The 19,466-nt window shown below is 38.3% G+C and overlaps 1 protein-coding gene across 2 annotated transcripts in view; it reads right to left on the bottom strand.

The window, feature by feature from the left end:
- Positions 1 to 914: 914 nt before the first annotated feature.
- Positions 915 to 19,466, bottom strand: part of pdzrn3b (PDZ domain containing RING finger 3b) — a 215,303-nt gene continuing 196,751 nt past the window's right edge. For both annotated transcript variants that reach the window (XM_022662739.2, XM_022662740.2), the window contains 7 exons: positions 17,430 to 17,674; positions 15,048 to 15,135; positions 9,646 to 9,744; positions 8,196 to 8,258; positions 7,078 to 7,179; positions 5,039 to 5,155; positions 915 to 3,555 (listed from right to left, as the gene is read on the bottom strand). In XM_022662739.2, the coding sequence (XP_022518460.1) occupies positions 2,065 to 3,555; positions 5,039 to 5,155; positions 7,078 to 7,179; positions 8,196 to 8,258; positions 9,646 to 9,744; positions 15,048 to 15,135; positions 17,430 to 17,674 (2,205 nt within the window). In that variant the 3' untranslated portion in view covers positions 915 to 2,064. The remainder of the gene's footprint in view (positions 3,556 to 5,038; positions 5,156 to 7,077; positions 7,180 to 8,195; positions 8,259 to 9,645; positions 9,745 to 15,047; positions 15,136 to 17,429; positions 17,675 to 19,466) is intronic.

Here is a 19,466-nt window from a genome sequence, read left to right as displayed (position 1 = left end):
GCTATCTAGCTATTTCACCATTTAGAGGCAAGTAGTATCGGCCTGTAGCCTTGTGCTAACCCCGGCTTGCACTGCTGGAGCAGCATTAGCATTACCCGCTAACCGAACTAAGTGCTAGCTCTTTCACTGTTTAGAGACGAATATATCGGACTGTAGCCATCCAGCACCGAGACCTGCTCAATTAGAAGAAAAACATGGCAACACCCCTGTTCCTTACTAGTATCACTTAATGTGCCTTATAATCTGGTGCGCCTTATAGTGTGAAAAATACAGTATATTATATCTAACCAGCACAGTAATATCATTCTTATATCAAAAATTATCGATTCATTCAGCTCAGCTGTTAGGATTATCTGCCATTTTTGGTTTCAAATTAAAAGCCCAATTACAGAAAAAAATGTAAAATGAAATGATGCATAATAAATTAATATAAATATTTAATTTTTTTGAAATAAATTAAGTTTATTTGATGCAAATATGGTCAAATATATACATTATGTAAGTTATTTTTACATAAATATAACTATTAATGTTAAAATGTATTAGAGTGTATTTACTCTTTAAGACATGTTTGAGTAGCCTAAAATCTCCTGAAAATAATTTCTGGAATGTTTGATCTATTTGATAAATTGTTTTATAATTTTTATAATTTTTATTATTGACTGATGGATGTAATTATTCTATTCTATAAGTCTATGTAATTATTTGCTCTACAGATAAAATTACATTCAATCTTACAGTTTAAAATGCTTAAAATGATGAATGTGATTAATTTAGAGTAATTAATCAAAGAGTCATCAATATAATTATTATTGTTTTTTACATAAAAAAGAAAACTAATATATACCCTGGGACCCTAGTTAAGTTCAAAACCAGCCATTCCCAAAAATCAATGACTCAACTCGCTCCCAACATTGTCAAATATAAAACAATAATTTATTATTTCTCTCATTTTACAAGACATCAAATTGTGTTGCTAATTAAGGATTTGTTAGGCTGTGTTATTTTGCATTGATACATGAACATCTATACAAAAGGTACAAAACAAGGCTTTTTAACTACTGGGATTCAAAGCCCAACACTGTGATTTTCTGTTTCTTCAGGTTCTTTTCAATGAATCTGAGAAGAGCATCATTTCTCTAAACTGAGTATTTCAGCCGAACAGTGCCAAGGTCGTCATTTTTTGCTGTTAAAACAAAAAGAAAAGAAAAGAAAAAATAAAATACAGAAATGTACCTTTTAACAACACCACAAACCAATGTACAGTTCAACAAACTGAGGACGAATTGATGCGGATGAGATGATGCAGTATTGATGATGCATTGACCTAATGAACAGCTGTAATAAAGAAATAAACTTGTAATAAAGAGTCGTTTGTAATAAATTGTAAAAAACAGCACCCTTTCTTGAAAACCTGTAAAACAATGTTGTAATGCAATGTTGTTTTAAAACATAAAATTGTAAAATTGTCGTCCCACAGTACTTCGTCTTGACCTTGAAGGTAAATACTCTCAATACTTTGTATTATTATCACTTTCAATAAGCATGATGTATTCATGATAGTTAAAATACTGATAAATATGAACAAACAAACGAACAAACCAAAAGGTAAAAGTAAATGTTGGCGGTTGCGTACGTATGGCACGTGGACTTTGCACTGTTTTTTATTTTTTTCATCTTTAAAATAGTTAAGTTCCTTTATAACATATGACTCAAAAAAAAGCAAGCACAAAGTAGAAAGTTTGAGAAAGTTTTAGAGGGCGTATGAAAAATCCTTTGAATTGTTTGTCGTTTGTGGTAAAACACTTTCCTAGTCCTTCTTTGAGACCCTCCTCAACGCAAAATACCAAATTACCAAAATACCAATGGACCACCTCTCACCTATCCAACGCCAGTCAAGTCAAGAGCGACAAATAAAATCAAATAAAAAGTTCCTTCAGAAAGGGCGTTCCTATATCCGATATTCTATACCTGTATCCGTATTTACAAACGTTGCCACATTGAACGAGGCAGGATACAACACCCCAATCAGTAGTGTCCTATGTACAGCAGAGGGCGCCAGGTTCACACAGTGGTGACGGACAGCAGCGAGTTGTAGACCCGCGTGCCGTCTGGCGACTTCGTTCCATGAGTCAGCAGTTCCTGGATGGTCATCCAGTTGTCGAAGATTTTCTTGTTGCGCTTCTTCATCATCTTCTTGTGACTCAGTTCGATGATGTTCAGCTCCTTCTTCTCCTCGGCGACCTGCTGCTCCCGTAGACAGTCCATGCGGCTCTGCTTCATGAACTCGCGGCGCTGGCGTTGCTCCTTGGCGCGGACTGCGTGCTGCTTGCGTTCCTCTTTGCTCCAGTAGCGTCCCATCTTTAATTCGCTGACGGCGTCGTCGTCGGTGGTCATACCACCGCTACGTTCCTCGCGGATGCGTAGGGCACGCTCCCTCAGGAGCCGGTCGCGTACCGGGCGCTTGGTGATGTAGCGAGTACCGTCACTGCGGATCTTCACCTTCCACTCCATCTTGGGTTCGAGGTCTTGAGCTGCGTCTCGACACATGCTCGCCAGGCTCATCTGGCTCTGGCCGTACTCCACGGCCGACTTCTGCTGGATCAGCTGCATGTAGCTCTGGTAGTGACGGGCGTGTGCTGGGATGTGGGCGTGTTTGTAGACCGACCGCGGATGGGCATTGCGTTCCTTCGTCTCAGGTTGGGGTCCAGGTTCGGTCTCTTCGGTTGGTGATGGACGGTTTCTGGAGGACACCTCTTGAACAGGTGACAGCATGGGCTTCTGGATTCTGCTGCTGGAAGCTAATGCAGCACCTCCAACGTCTGCAGGTCCTTCACCAACCCGGCGCAAGGAGTTGTCAGGCGAGAGCTCGAGAGTCAGCGGAGTGCTCCGGCAGCTCTCGCCAGTGTTGTAGGCGCTGGAACTGTCCTTGTCCGACTTCTCAGGAAGCTCGCTGATGTCGGCCAACTCGTGGCGCCTCGACGCGTCAACGCTGGTGTTGTAGTTTCGGAAGCCGCTGTTGTGCAACATCCATGGCTGCTGCATGCGATGCGCCCGTACGATGCTCAGGCACTCCAGCTCGATGCTGCGCAACTCTTCGTTGAGGAGCTCAAGCTCCTTGTCCACTCCTTCCTCTCCGGCGCCTTCAAGCTCCTGCCCGCCGACTACGCCCATGCTGGGCCAACTTAAGCCCTGGTGTGATCCGCCGGCACTGCTCCTCACCTGGCATTTGAGCTCCAGCAGCTCACGGAAGCGCTCGCATTCGTCAGCCGGGAAGTCGCCAAGGAAGTCGGCGTCTGGGTAGTCGGCCGAGATGAAGGACTCGCTGCTGAAGGGAAGGTCGCTGCTGCCCAGCGTGTCCTGGCTGTACGCTAGGCGTCGCCGGCTCCCCAGGGTGGTGGAGGCACTGGTCTGGTCGTCGCAGAGGTTCTCCTGCTCTGAGCTCTCGTCGTTGCGGGTGCTTTCGTCGGTGCGTCCCAAGCCACTGTCCTTCTCGTGACGCTGCGACAGAAGGGTGGCCGTATCCGTCGTACCGCCGTCTTCATCATGTTTCTTCTAAAAACAAAGACAGAGGACAATAAAAAATACGTCAATAAAAAAAATATGTAAAGTGACCTAAAGAATGGCTGAAGAGCCCTTGATTCAACCTCTACGTGTAGCCGTGTACGCCATAGTCTACGTAAGAGACTCCCTGGAAGCTGTGATTGGTCTGCTGAGCCGCCCACACATGAACTGAACTGTAGATTTGTATATGCACAAATATAGAAGTATAAACACAGGCGGCTGCATAGGGCGCTCGCACAGGCTACGCCATAGACAGTACGTTCACTTAACGCAAAAGTATAAATTGGTCTTTAAACTCCAATTTCTCCTGGGAGCTGGGGTTTCTGGGTTTCTGCCCACTACTTCAGGTACAGTATGTATTATCACTGCCTAAATTAGATTAGATCACATTAAACTTAACTTTATTGTCATTGTAAATTACAGATAAAGAGCAATGAAATCAAATCTGTGAGTAAATGCAGAGGTTAAATTCTGTTGCAATTTCTGTAAAAAAAAAAAATCCTTTTTTAATTTTAGTTTCTATTTTCTGTTTTATCTTGTGGCCTTTGTCTTTTTATCTTTTATTCATTTCATAATTTTATATATTCTATTTTATGACAGACAGACAGACATATATATATATATAGATAGATAGATAGATAGATAGATACTTTATTGGTCCCAGAGGGAAATTCTGGAAACAGGTACCTGATTTACATTTATTTTATTTCTACTGTTTGCTTTTTTTAATAATCTTAATTATTATTATTATTATTACTATTATTATTATTATTATTATTATTATTATTATTATTATTACTATTATTATTATTATTATTACTATTATTATTATTATTATTATTATTACTATTATTATTATTATTATTATTATTATTATTATTATTATATTAGCTATTTGCAGCTACTTAATTTTGCGGTCCTCTAATTTTTTTATATTATTTGAATTGTTTATCTCTTTATTAAACTGCTTAAAATTTTAGCCTTTCCACTTGTCCTTTTATTCTAAAATATTATTTTTTTTTTGTTTGTTTTTCATAATGCTTTTGTCATTTCAAATTTATTGTGTTTTCTTTTTTTTGTTTAGTTTCTTATTTTAGCTTACCTGATTAAATACTTTTTTTTTTTTTTTTAAATTGCTTGTCTGCATTCAAAAATTAGGGTTATTCTCAATGTTTTTCAGAGTGAAAATAAAGGTTGATTGATAGACTGATTGATTAAATAGTTAAATTAAATTAAATCATGATTAACTTTAATCTTAATGGCCATTAGAAACGGGATTTAACCCTTCAGGAACCGGATAGGTTGGAATAACAGCAATCAGATTTATTAGAGTAAAAAAACACTCGTGTTTTGTCTAGTGAGCAGCGAGTGACAGTGATTGGTCTATAGTATGACGGACTGATACTGCAGGTGATGAACACAGACACTGTGATGGACGATACGCCGTTTGATGGACAGGTGTCAGATGCCGTACCTGTTCCAGCATGCTGGCGGTGAACTGCATGGCTTGATGATGCTGTTCCTCCAGCATGTCCATGTGCAGATCATCCAGGAAATCGTTTCTGTCATCGTCCATCCAGCCCTCGTCCAGCTGTTCCAGAAAACAAAACATTTAGAGTGTAAATCTCAGGGCATTTTCACATTAGCACTATTTGGTCGGTTAAAACTGTCTCTGGTTGATGTGTTTCATTTGAGTAGGTGTGAAATCAGTAATCGTAATTGATTATGGACCAAAATTACAGTATCAAGACCACTTTGGTTCTACAATAATTATGCAGTGGTTCTTTTGTGGTCTATACTATCAAATATACTCAAGTTTGAGCTAAACGGCTGTTAAGGTGCAGTTTAACCTGATTTATTACCCAGATACTATATTTTCTATAAGTCGGACCAGATTATAAGGCACATTTTATGCAACACTAGTAAGGAACAGGGGTGGGCGCCGAGTGGTCCAGCGGTCTAAAGCGCTGCCACTATGAGCAGGAGGTCGCAGGTTCGAACCCCAGCTCATGCAGCTTTGCCATCAAGCTGCCGGCGCTCAGAGGGAGCAAAATTGGCCCTGCTCCCTCCGGGTGGGTAGATGGCGCTCTCTCCCCACATCACTCCCACGGTGATGTCCACAGCACGGGGCCTCTGTGAGCTGATGTACCGGAGCCGAGTCGCTGCGCTTTCCTCCAAGTGCGCTGGCTGCTCGGTAATGCTGCATCAGCAGCAGCTCGAAAAGAGGCGGAGTCTGACTTCACATGTATCGGAGGAGGCATGTGTTAGTCTTCACCCTCCTGGTGTGTTGGGGCATCACTAGTGATAAGGGGAGTCCTAATGGGTGGGTTTGGTAATTGGCCGTGTGAAATGGGGAGAAAAATGGGAAAAATTAGAAATAAAAATTATATTTAAAAAAAAAAAAAAAGTAAGGAACAGGGGTGTCACCATGTTTCCCTTCTAATTCAGCAGGTCTCACTGCTGGGTGGTGAGATCTGTAAAGCTAAGCTAAGTAAATAAAAAAAAACGAATTCTTAAAAAATAAAATCTTTTATCGGGTGAATAAAGTGCTTCCGTTTATTTACAGTGAGCTTAGATTTTCAGATTTCTACTATAGCTCGGTGCAGAATTAGCATTAGCATTAGCGGCTAACTGCTAGGGCTAATGGTGTTATTAGTTAAGTCCCGCCTCTCAGTAGAAACAGCCAATCAGCTTGCTGGTTTTGCGGCACCCGGTGTGCTGGTGGGGGAAGCCCCTGCCTGTGAGATTTAGCAGCGGGATCGGGGTGCAGCAGCTTCAGCTGATTAAGATCTGGATATACGGAGATTTTTCTAAAAGAAAGGTAACGGTAGACTAACCAAACTAAACTGCAGCTGTGTTAGTGAGTTAGCTTAACTTTGGAATGGGGCAGATTGGGAGTCAAGGTTAAAGAAAAAAAAACTATATATTTAATGTTCAACTTGCCCTGTACTATTTCATTTTCAAACTGTGTTTATTCATTTAGAATTACAGGACTTATTGTGAGCTACAGTGAACGAAAAAATAGTGGAGAAAATGTAAATATACAACAGAATTGACATGCCAATACATAATAATAATATTAATAATAATAGTAATAATAATAATAATAATAACCAAATCTGTTATATTATTTTAAATATTAGGTGATAACTGATCATTTTTGTCATATGTAATTCAGACATTGCATGCATACTTTTTCTAACAACAGTAACTGTAACGTAGAGTAACATGTTTAGTTGTTAAATCACCTTTACTTGGATGTTAACTAATAATAAACAAAATACAGAAAAAATGATTATTTGTGATTAAAAGTAATTTCCACAAATGTTGTTCTAGGAAACTATAGGGTGGCAAATGTGTCCCCCCCAATATCAAGCCTGCTCCTACGCCCTTGCCTCAGTCAATTAATCAATTAGGAATTAGCAGTGTTTTATGGATTGTCTTCAAGGTTATCATGCCTTTAAATATTAGTTATGGTATGTTTATGATCTGAATGTGTACTGAATGAGTTACCTGTATCTCTGGCCGAGCCACCAACAGGCAAACGTTCTGGTTCTCCTCACTCGTAAGCAGAGCCACCGCCTCCTCCCGGTTCTGCACCTCTATACCGTTAATCTGGAATAGAGATACATTCCTGTTAATAACTATAATAACATTTTAAACAATTTTATCACATATGTTAAAAAGTCCTTGTCACTGTTGTTCTATCTATTTATGTGTTGTAAGTGCTTATTATTATTATTATTATTATTATTATTATTATTATTATAAGTTAAGCATTTACAGCTTAACTTATAACATTAATACATTCCATTATAAACTATTTATAAACACTTTATAAATTAGCTTTATTTTAAAGTGGTACCTAATTTTTTATAGAGATAAACAGTTCATGAGTAATTCTTCACATTTATTCACAGAATCATCTTGTGTACCACCTTGACTTAAAGTCTTTGTCTTTATGGTGGAAGTTCAGATTTACAAAACCAATTACAGTTAAATTGCTCATAAACTGTCAATACTGAGTACATTTGATATGTTTTATTGAAAGTAGAAATACAGCTCTGAAAAATAAATGAAGACAGCACTTAAAAATGATGAGTTTCTTTGATTTTACCAAATTAAAAACCTCTGGAATATAATCAAGAGGAAGATGGATGATCACAAACCATCAAACCACCAAACTGAACTGCTTGAATTTTTACACCAGGAGTAAAGCAGCATAAAGTTATCCAAAAGCAGTGTGTAAGACTGGTGGAGGAGAACATGATGCCAAGATGCATGAAAAAAACTGATTAAAAAGCATCAGTTTTATTCCACCAAATATTGATTATTTCTGAACTCTTAAAACTTTATGAATATGAACTTGTTTTCTTTGCATTATTTGAGGTCTGAAAGTTCTGCATCTTTTTTGTTATTTCAGACATTTCTCATTTTCTGTAAATAAATGCTCTAAATGAGAATATTTTTATTTGTAATTTGGGAGAAATGTTGTCTGTAGTTTATAGAATAAAACAACAATGTTCATTTTACTCAAATATAAACCTGTAAATAGTAAAATCAGAGAAACTGATTCAGAAATTGAACTGCTCTCTTAATTTTTAAACACTTTTAAAAGTTAAATAACCAACCTGGATGATTCTGTCGCCCTCTCTGATTCTCCCGTCTCTCGCAGCAATGCTGTTCGGGTCAATCTGTTAAAACGATAAAGGAAAGAAAGGAAACGGATTAAAACTGATTTTGATTTTAACTAATAGCTCAGAGTCTCAGTACTTTAAATAATAATAACATACATTAATAATGACACACAATAAGAGACAATAAGCAGCGTTAGTGAGACAGGTTTTAATGCCTCTTGGATTTTTTGTCTTTGATCCTGTGATTATTTATTTATTTTACAAATAATAATCAATCAACCTTTATTCCACTCTGTAGTAAATTAGGGGTAACCCACATTTTCAATGCAGCCGAGCATTTACAAAATTAAAGGGACTAAAAATAAGTTTAAATTATAAAAACTTGCCAACAATATAAGATTTAATTAGGAAGAAATTAAATAATTCAGAATAAAAGGATATGCAGACAGGCTAAAATGTAAATCAATAATAAAACAAAGAGATAAAAAATTATAATAATAAAATATAAACACGTTTAAAGAAATAGAGGAGTAAAACGACACCACAATTATAAAAAAAAGTAAATGATGGAACTAAAATGAATAATAATAAGTTAAAAAAAAAGTATAAAAAAATAAAAGGTCAAATTAAATTAAATAAAAAGGGTAAAAGGCCAAAAGTAAATAAAATAAAATAAATAAAATAAAATAAAAGGGCTAAAAGGTAAAACATAAAATTAGATTAAAAAAGACAACAATATAAATACAAAAAATAAATAAAAAGGTAAAAAAAAAAAACTCAACTACAGACTGTATGAATAAAAGGATGAAAATATTAAAATAAAATAAAATAAAATGAAAGGGCTAAAAGGTAAAACATAAAATTAGAAAAATAAAAAGACAAAATAAATACAAAAAATAAAAAGGTAAAAAATAAACTTGACTAAAACAGTTACAGGTTGTACGAATAAAAGGATTAAATGAATAAAATAAAATATAATAAAATAAAAAGAAAGGGCTAAAAGGTAAAACATAAAATTTGAAACATAAAAAGACAAAATGAATAAAATAAATAAAAAGCTAAAAGAAAAAATCGACTAAAACAGTTGCAGGCTGTATGAAGGCAAGCTGAATGCATTTCCAAACATAATTATCCTAATCTTAAAAATAAGGAATAATTTACAGAGCGTAATACGACAGAAACAAATGTCCGCTCGGTTCTTTTCCCATCTCTAATTCAGAAAGATGCTGGTAGTTATGGTGATAATGAAATAATGAATGAAGCTCAGTATAAATAGCCCCATTATTCCCCCTGATGTCCGTCTCTGAATCTCTGAATACGATACGCTGCAGATTTATCAGACGGATAAGAAGCACTGATAGATAGTTATGAGGGGAATGGAGGGGTGGATGAGCGGGAGAGAGAGAGAGAGAGAGAGAGAGAGATGGGTTACAGTAGATTTTACCTCACTGACGTAGATTCCAGTTTCATCCTCATCGTCGGTTCTGTAGCAAACAGTTAAACCCAGTTTATCCTGGATGTTGGTTCTGTATAAATCCACCTCCTGCAGAAGAAACGTAGAAAAAACATCCAGAATTACTGAACTGATTTACTATTTCATTGTTCATTTGTTTTATTTGGATCCTCATTAGCTGATAGAGCAGTACCAGCTATTTTAACTGAGGTCTAAAAGACAGAAACATACATAATAACTGAAAATAACGATATAGATAGGTTTAAAAATAAAAATGAAAAAGAAACTGATCTTTAAGGATAGTTACTTATACTATAATTTCCATCCATTATATCTTCCAAGTGTTTTAATGATTTAAGTATCAATCATGTGCAATCAGAAAGAACCGCTTACATGTTTCCATACAGATGATAAGCGCTCCAACAAAATAATGCAGGCATTATTTTAAATCTATTCAAATTGTGGCATTAAACAGGTTTTAAATCTCAAATTCTACAGTATATCTGGAACACCCGGCACTGTTCTCACCAAAGTGTCTTTTTACATAGCTCACTCATTTTACTTGCTTTACACAAATACTTCAAGAAATACAGCAAAGAGAGCCTCATAAAGATCCATAAAAATCCAGTAATATTGTGTGCTATAAAGATCCATTACTATATACTCAAAGCCTACATCAAAGACTTCTACTAGAAATCAAAGCTTTTTACTAAAAATCTGAAATTTTACTAGAAAGGAAATGGTTGTTGACTTCAGGAGAGCACAACACACCCACTCTCCACTCAACATCGACGGGTCCTCTGTGGAGATTGTTAAGAGCACCAAGTTCCTTGGTGTCCACTTAGCAGATAACCTCACCTGGACCCTGAACACCAGCTCTACAGCCAAGAAAGCCCAGCAGCGTCTCTACTTCCTCCGGAAGCTGAGAAAGGCCCGTCTCCCTCCACCCATCCTCACACTCTTCTATAGAGGGACCATTGAGAGCATCCTGAGCAGCTGCATCACTGCCTGGTTTGGGACCTGCACCGTCTCTGACCGCAAGACCTTCCAGCGTATTGTGAGGACAGCTGAGAGGATCATCGGCGTCTCTCTCCCCTCCATCACGGACATTTACACCACCCGCAGCATCCGCAAAGCAACCAGCATTGTGAATGACCCCACCCATCCCTCACACAAACTGTTCTCCCTCCTGCCTTCGGGAAGAAGGTACCGCAGCATCCGGTCCAGCACCACCAGATTCTGCAACAGCTTCTACCCCCAAGCCATCAGACTCCTCAACTGCAGAGACTGAACTGATGGTTTTTCTGTACATGCACACACACTCTTACCCCACTTACCCCAGAAAATGGAAAGCACTAAAAACCCTACTACCTCACTGGACTCTATTGCACACTGTGTAATAGAGTAATTACTACCTCACCTGGTCTTTTTTGCACACTGTCTTGTTATTTATTATTCTTTGTCTGTATGGTGTTGTATTGTCTGTCTGCACTTTTGTACTGTTGCACTATTGTTCTGTCTACACTGTGTTTATGTGCACCATGGTCCCTGGAGGAACGTTGTTTCGTTTCACTGTGTACTCTGTATATAGCTGAAATGACAATAAAAACCACTTTGACTTTGACTTTGAACTCAAAGACTTTTACTAAGAAAAAAAATCTACAATGATCCAGATTCAAAGACTACTAGAAATCAAAGACTTTTGTTAGAAATGCAAGACTTTTACTAGGAAAAAAAACTTCTAAAAGGGTCCAGATTCAAAGAGATATGGGCCAATGACAAAGCTTACACCAAATTATTTTACTAGACATCAAAGACTTTTGCTAAAAATCAAAGACTTTTAATAGAAATCCAATACTTTTACTATAAATCATGACTTTTACTAGAAATCAGAGAATTTTATTAGAAATCAAAGACGTTTGCTAGAAATCAACGAATTTTAATAGAAATCAAATACTTTTAATAGAAATCAAAGGCTTTTACTGTATATCAAAGACTTTTATTATAAATCAAATACTTTTACTATAAATCAAAGCCTTTTAATAGAAATCAAATACTTTTACTATAAATCAAAGACTTTTACTATAAATCATGACTTTTACTAGAAATCAGAGTATTTTACTAGAAATCAAATACTTTTACTAGAAATCAAAGATTTTTACTAGAAATCAAAGACCGTTTTTTAGAAATCAGAGACTTTTGATAGAAATGAAAGATTTTTACTACAAATCAAAGACTTTTACTAGAAATTAAATACTTTTACTTGCTAGAAATCATCTTTCTGATCAAACTGTAAAGAATTTGTCTATATTTAATATCCTTCTTTTGTATCCTCTCCTCTGGAATCTCCTGGTATAGGAAATCCATTTGTCGACGCCATGTAGCTCAAGCTTTTAGTCGTATCAGTCTCTCAGGTCTTTAATTGAATGTATGTAAAGCTGTGCATCAGACTAAAGGTTGACTGGATGAATGAGGAGCTGTGGACGGCTCTGCTATCAGACCTCGTTCATCACCTGTCCACACCTGTAATCTATACGATACAGATGCAGATTGCTGTTCCCATAAGAGTACAGAAGATTTCAGTGAAGGAGAAAAGATGATGCTTTTACTGATTATCCATTAAACAAGCAAACAACCCAAACCATCGAACAATCATCTCAAAATCTACACTCTTAGTGAAGAGGGCTTCATAAAAATCCATAAAAAGGTCTATTACCAGTGCTATAAAGAACTATTACTATATAACACAGTCCAAAAAAAAAATATATATATCCTGTACAAAAGAGAAAACTCTTACTCTTCTTTTCCTGGGGCAGTCCTGATGAGTGCCGGTTCCATCATTACACAGCTTTTGATGTTCTTTGTGGTGACTGCACTTGAGGATACTTTCAGAATTCTTGAAATGTTTTGGATTGACGGACCTTAGTTGACATAATCTGGATTCGAACATTACTCAAATATTCACTATTCACTGTATACCTGTAACTCTACCTCTTCATTACTTTACTTTAACTGATGCTCTCAAACTTTACATTAAGAGACAAGAAATTCAAGTAATTAACTCTTGATGAGTTCAGCACAGCTGTTAACTGAAAGCCTGAATTCCAGGTGAATCTACCTCATAAAGCTGACTGAGAAAATCCAGCAGAGATGTGCGAAACTGTCTCTATCTAAGCAAGAGGAATGTTAGAAGGAAGAAGAATCTAAAATCTAAAACATATTCTGGTTTGTTTAACATTTTATTGTTTTTTCTTCATAGTTTGTACGAGTTTAGTATTAATGTACAATGCAGGACATTTTAAAATAATGTAAAAACACTGAATTTAAGGTGTGTCTAAACTTTTTAATGGTACATTTATGTCACACAAAGTGTCTGGGCCTTCCTTTGGGAAAAAAAAAATTAAAAACGAAAAATGCACAAGAACGTTGCTTATAAAACAGACACGTGTCCTCGCTCTGAACGCGGTCAGCCAGAACTAATTTGCAAAGAAGCCGGTCTAATCGGTCATTGACCACGCTGGATTTCTCTCTGTATGCTTTTTTACTTTTTTTTTTGAAGCAGAAAAAGGGAAATAAACACTGAGAGTCTTAATCCTGCCTTTACATTCACGCTTCGGTTCAAGGCCATGACGCAAAGCTAGTTAGCATGTTGCATAACATGATTAAGACATGTGTAATAACACTATACACTACTGCAGAATGTGGAAAGAGAGAGAATGTGGAAAGAATGGGAATAACACTACAGTGGATTATGGATTATTATGGCTTTCTCCACCACAAATACCCCAGCCTCCTCCCTCTTTTCTCCATGCAGGGCATTAGAGGTTATTAATCAGTCTGAACGAGGCAATAGACCCATTATTCTGGAGGTTCAGGAGGTGGCGGCTTTGTTTGGACTCTTGACGGATCCTAAGAGCTTCTAGGAGGCCAATGAGAGGTCATGAAAAAGTCGTGTACAGAGCATCTGTTCCAATAAGTGAACATCACCTCTTTATTAATTCATTTACTGACCCAATGACCCTCGATTTCTTATATCTCCTTTCTACAGTCTCATTAAAACTCCATATAAACGTTGACGATGTACCCTACAAGATCAATCACTCTCAAACACCCAACCATCGAATGATCTCCTTCCACCACTGAACATCAGCCACCTTCGCTCAGGGAGGTATCGATCAACGACACATCAGACAAGGATTTGACAAAAAACACCATAATTGCTTATTCACAGAAATATTGATGGGAATCAAATACTTTTACAAGAAATCAAAGATTTTCACTAGAAATTATCAGGATTGAGAATCCAAAATGGACCTATTTTTGGAATTGATGACAAGGATTTAATAAAAACCTGGAATGCTGGATAGATGTTTGTTTGCACTGATTGCCACCATAATTGCTTAGTTACAGAAATATCAATGGAAATGAAAGACTTTTACTAGAAATCAAATCACCCATTTTCCATTTTTGCAATTCCACTGATCATCTATTAGGAATGCCGGGAAGAAGAAAGTCATCACTGGTGTACTTGGTTGGTTAAGGGTAAGGTGAACTGGAAGTAGTGAGTTGGATGTGGGTGGGGTTGGATGTGGGTGGGGTTGGATGTGGGTGGGGTGGGATGGGATTTAAAAAAGATTGGTTTTGTAATGCACTATGTTGTTACATCTGTGATCTATAAAACTTTCAATAAAAACTTAGAAATCAATCAATAAAAAAAGAAATCAACAACGTTTACTAGAAATCAATGACTTTTACTCGAAATCAAAGACTTTTACCTAGAAATCAAAGACTTTTGCTAGAAATCAAAGTCTTTTGCTCATCTATTAGGAATGCCCTGAAGAAGAAAGTCATCACTGGTGTACTAAGTAACACAGAAATACAGAAATATTACAGATTGAGGCACAGTTATCTGAGAATATAAAAAAATAAAAGCAACAATGATGCAGCACTCTTAACAAACTCTCAAAGGCTTTAGAAATGTAATGAAAACTTTACATTTAATGTAACAATAATTGTGAGACGTTCGATCTGGACCAATATACGTATGATTTGGACATTCCTGGCTAATTCCAGCAAGATAAAGTACTTCACCAAAAAATCACAATTTTTTCATTTTTAAACATTTAAAATTCTAATTATATCTCCTTCCACAACTGAACATCAGCCACTTTTGCTGTTATACTCATGAGAAGCAATGCACCGACCATCCCAGTGGGCCTACTAATATATAAAAAACATATTTAGTATATTGGACACCCTGAACCAACCCTGTCTCTGGAGAAAACTTTCTGCAGCTCCAACTGTAAAACGGATGATTAATAGAGGCTCAGGATAGGAAATATAAAATATACTGTGCACAGTTTATGAAGAATTGTTGAAAGTGTGTTTATTACCTCATACTCCAGCTCCTCTCTCTCCATATCCTGCTGCATTCCATCCAGAAAATCATTGGGGTCGAAGTACTCGTGTGCAGGAGAGTGTCTGTAAAACACAGTGAAACCCATTCAGACTTAAAACAAAACACATTACAGCTGCTGCACACACTTCCACACGTCCACAGCTTTACACAACGCTTCTGCTGTGATTAATCAATTACTTGTTCGACAACTTGCTTTACACATGCTTTTTATTAATCTGTCTCTTTTATTCTGAGATCAGCCCTCTATTCCACACAGACAAAGCAGAACCTCGTTTCTCAAACACACATTCATTTTTCATTCTGAAATAATGCAACAGCGAGGAAACGCGATTCAGTGGAAGCTCTGTTTAATTAAACCTCTCCCGAGCGCACAATTTTATTCCAACCGATGAATTAATGCTCTCCGCACTAGGAGAAGAAAGCCTGGATAATCAGCTGAAAATATCAGCGCTAACGGAGAATCAGAAACGCGAGAGCTCTGGCTAATTTCGCTGATTCGCAGAATCGAGTAAAACTTTATCAGTTCTGACCGACGACAGAGAATCAGTGCTGACTTTAATCTTAACAAGAAACGAAGCTTTAGGCTGAATTTAATCCCACAATTAGTTTAAACTCAAACAAATATTTTTTTTAATTTAATGTAAAATTGGATATTTCCAAACATTACTCAACTATTTTGAGTTAGCCGAACATTTGTGGCCACATATAGATTCAAACGGAGATCTTTGAGTTGAATCATCTTATAATAACTGAGTTTAGTCTTTCCTATTGGCTTCTGGCACAATCTATTTGCATACAATTTGCATACTGGACGTGTACCTCAGTTTCTGACACTCGCCATCAGTGTGTAGTCACCCCCCCCCCCCCTCCACGAGGCTACATTAGGTAAATTTGTATAGTAGATCATATATTATAATGATTAACTGCTTGGCCTCTGTGTTGTAGGCCGTAAGAACAAGCATCATTTTCTGAGCTGCAGTAACTCTGTTTTGGCTGTGTGCTCTATACCGTTCTCTCTATGAGTATTTCAAATCTTTATTTTACTTGAAATCAAACAGATTCACCTGACTATGATATTCAAAGTAGAATTATTTTGCAAAGCAATTAATATAAAAACAAAATAATACAAATCAATGAAATGTACTTACAATTTAGGCATTATAACTAACAGTTTTTAGTCTAATTACAAATCTTAAGGCAATCTTTCTTTAAATAAGTGAAGTAAATTTTACTTTTCCAGACTAACAGTGCAGAAGCATGTGAACTATGGTTTAACCCATGTTAAACTCTACAGAGCGAGAGAGCAAGAGACAGCATGAGAGACAGATCGAGAGAGCAAGAGACAGTGAGAGAGCAAGAGACAGCATGAGAGACAGATCGAGAGAGCAAGAGACAGAGTGAGAGAGCAAGAGACAGCATGAGAGACAGATCGAGAGAGCAAGAGACAGAGTGAGAGAGCAAGAGACAGCATGAGAGACAGATCGAGAGAGCAAGAGACAGAGTGAGAGAGCAAGAGACAGCATGAGACAGATCGAGAGAGTGAGAGACAGCATGAGAGACAGTGTGAGACAGCATGAGAGACAGTGTGAGAGAGCAAGAGACAGCATGAGAGACAGATCGAGAGGGTGAGAGACAGTGTGAGAGAGCAAGAGACAGCATGAGAGACAGTGTGAGACAGCATAAGAGACAGTGTGAGACAGCATGAGAGACAGTGTGAGAGAGCAAGAGACAGCATGAGAGACAGATCGAGAGAGTGAGAGACAGTGTGAGAGAGCAAGAGACAGCATGAGAGACAGTGTGAGACAGCATGAGAGACAGTGTGAGACAGCATGAGAGACAGTGTGAGAGAGCAAGAGACCGCATGAGAGACAGTGTGAGAGAGCAAGAGACAGCATGAGAGACAGATCGAGAGAGTGAGAGACAGAGCGAGAGAGCAAGAGACAGAGTGAATGAGTGAGTGAGAGACAGAGCTAGTGAGCAAGAGAAAGAACAAGTAAGTGAGAAACAGAATGAGAGAGCGAGAGACAGCGCGAGAGAGTAAAAGACAGAACAAGAGAGTGAGAGACAGCGAGAGACAGGGTGAGTAAGCGAGAGGCAGAGCGAGTGAGTGAGAGACTGCGTGAGAGACCGAAAGAGACAGTGCAAGTGAGACAGATCAAGTGACAGCATGAGAGAGGGAGACACAGGGCGAGTAAGTAAGAGCAAAGCGCAAGAGAGTAAGAGACAGTGCCAGAGAGTGAGAGACAGAATGAAAGACAGCATGAAACTCTAAGTAAGCGAGATAAATATGGATAGATAAAACATTGTAAGTCCGTTATAAGCCTTCTGATTGGCTGGCGAGCTGTTGGTCACTCACCCCTCAGGTAGCAGGTAGGGCTCGAGTGGCGGGGGGGTGGAGGCGGGCAGTTTGCTGAGGGCCATGATGTGCTGGAAGGTGATGTCTGTCTGAGTGCTGATATCCACCACCTGCGTCTCTCCGTCCGGCGCCGGTTTGGGTCGGGGAACCCGGCGGAGAACCTGCACCATGATGGGTTCTTTAGCGGTGCGGAACGCCTCCACCGCCTGCTCATGAGTCGCCTTCGACAGGTCTTTACCGTTCACCTGCAGATACAGAGACACACGGAGTTATGGGAAATATTCTTAGAGTTAGTGTGAGGCAGCTGCCTCGCCTCCACTACCAGACTCTGCAACAGCTTCTTCCACCAGGCAGTCAGACTCCTCAACTCACAGAGCCTCCACTACCAGACTCTGCAACAGCTTCATCCACCAGGCAGTCAGACTCCTCAACACACAGAGCCTCCACTACCAGACTCAGCAACAGCTTTACCCACCAGGCAGTCAGACTCCTCAACTCCCAGAGCCCCCACTACCAGACTCTGCAACAGCTTCTTCCACCAGGCAGTCAGACTCCTCAACACACAGAACCTCCACTACCAGACTCTGCAACAGCTTCTTCCACCAGACAGTCAGACTCCTCAACTCACAGAGCCTCCACTACCAGACTCTGCAACAGCTTCTTCCACCAGGCAGTCAGACTCCTCAACTCACAGAGCCTCCACTACCAGACTCTGCAACAGCTTCTTCCACCAGGCAGTCAGACTCCTCAACACACAGAGCCTCCACTACCAGACTCTGCAACAGCTTTACCCACCAGGCAGTTCATGTGGGATGAACCGCTAGCTAATATACCCAGGCTTACCGGAACACTCAGGGTTCCTCAGTGTAACAGTTAGTGGTTAGCCGCTAATGCTAATGCTCAGGCTCCAGCTTTAGTGCTGGAGAAATTCGAGAATCTAAGCTTACTATAAATAAATGGAAACGTTTTACTCACCCAAATAAATAGTTAAAAGAAGAGAAATCTGTGTAAATTAACATCCAGCACTTGTTTGAATTTTTATTACAGTTTTGTTTACTTAGCTTAGCTTGACTTAACTTAGTTAGCCTTAGTTAACTCATCAGGACCACCCCGTTTCCTCACTTTAAGGCCCTAAACCATGTTTTTTTCTCCTCCCAAACAATTTTATATAGAGAAAAATGTCTTAGTGCATTATTACAACATTATAAGATGTATGAAGATCAAAAACACACTTTAAATCATCTCAAATATCTATAATAAGTTAATTAATCTAATAGCATTCCCACAACAGTCAAAATGAGATTTACCACATACTGTATTAGATACTGTATATTTGTACTAGATTAAGATCCACCACTACAGCATCACTATTCCACCTGTTCCACCTGTTTTTCACGCCCAATCTGTGCTTTTATTTTACAGTCAGGAGTTTATGATCTTTTTTGACGTTCTGGGAAATGTAAATAAAGCCTGGTTTTCTCACAGGAAAACGGCATCTGCTCCGCTCTCCGCTCTCGGCTCGCTAAACAGCGCTTATCTTTTCTCTTAGATTCCTTCAGGAGAACAGCTGGTGTAGTCGCTCTGCTCTCGGCTCCCGGGAGCCTCGTTTCCACCTCACTGAGCTTTTCTCTCTTTAACATCCACGCTTAACATCTACGCTACAACAAAAAAACAGCAGGAGAATTACCAGAGCGGCGACAACACTCGAAAAATGAAGAGAGCACTTCAGTTTCTGAATCAGTTTCTCTGATTTTGCTATTTATAGGTTTATGTTTGAGTAACATGAACATTGTTGTTTTATTCTATAAACTACAGACAACATTTCTCCCAAATTACAAATAAAAATATTGTCATTTAGAGCATTTATTTACAGAAAATGAGAAATGACTGAAATAACAAAAAAAGATGCAGAGCTTTCAGACCTCAAATAATGCAAAGAAAACAAGTTCATATTCATAAAGTTTTAAGAGTTCAGAAATAATCAATATTTGGTGGAATAACCCTGGTTGGTTTTTAATCACAGTTTTAATTTCATGC

The sequence above is a fragment of the Astyanax mexicanus genome, chromosome 5 (genome assembly GCF_023375975.1).
Source record: "Astyanax mexicanus isolate ESR-SI-001 chromosome 5, AstMex3_surface, whole genome shotgun sequence".
NCBI classification, from domain to species: domain Eukaryota; kingdom Metazoa; phylum Chordata; class Actinopteri; order Characiformes; family Acestrorhamphidae; genus Astyanax; species Astyanax mexicanus.
The sequence above is the reverse complement of the archived record's forward strand: the minus strand, read 5'-3'. Positions and strand labels throughout refer to the sequence as shown.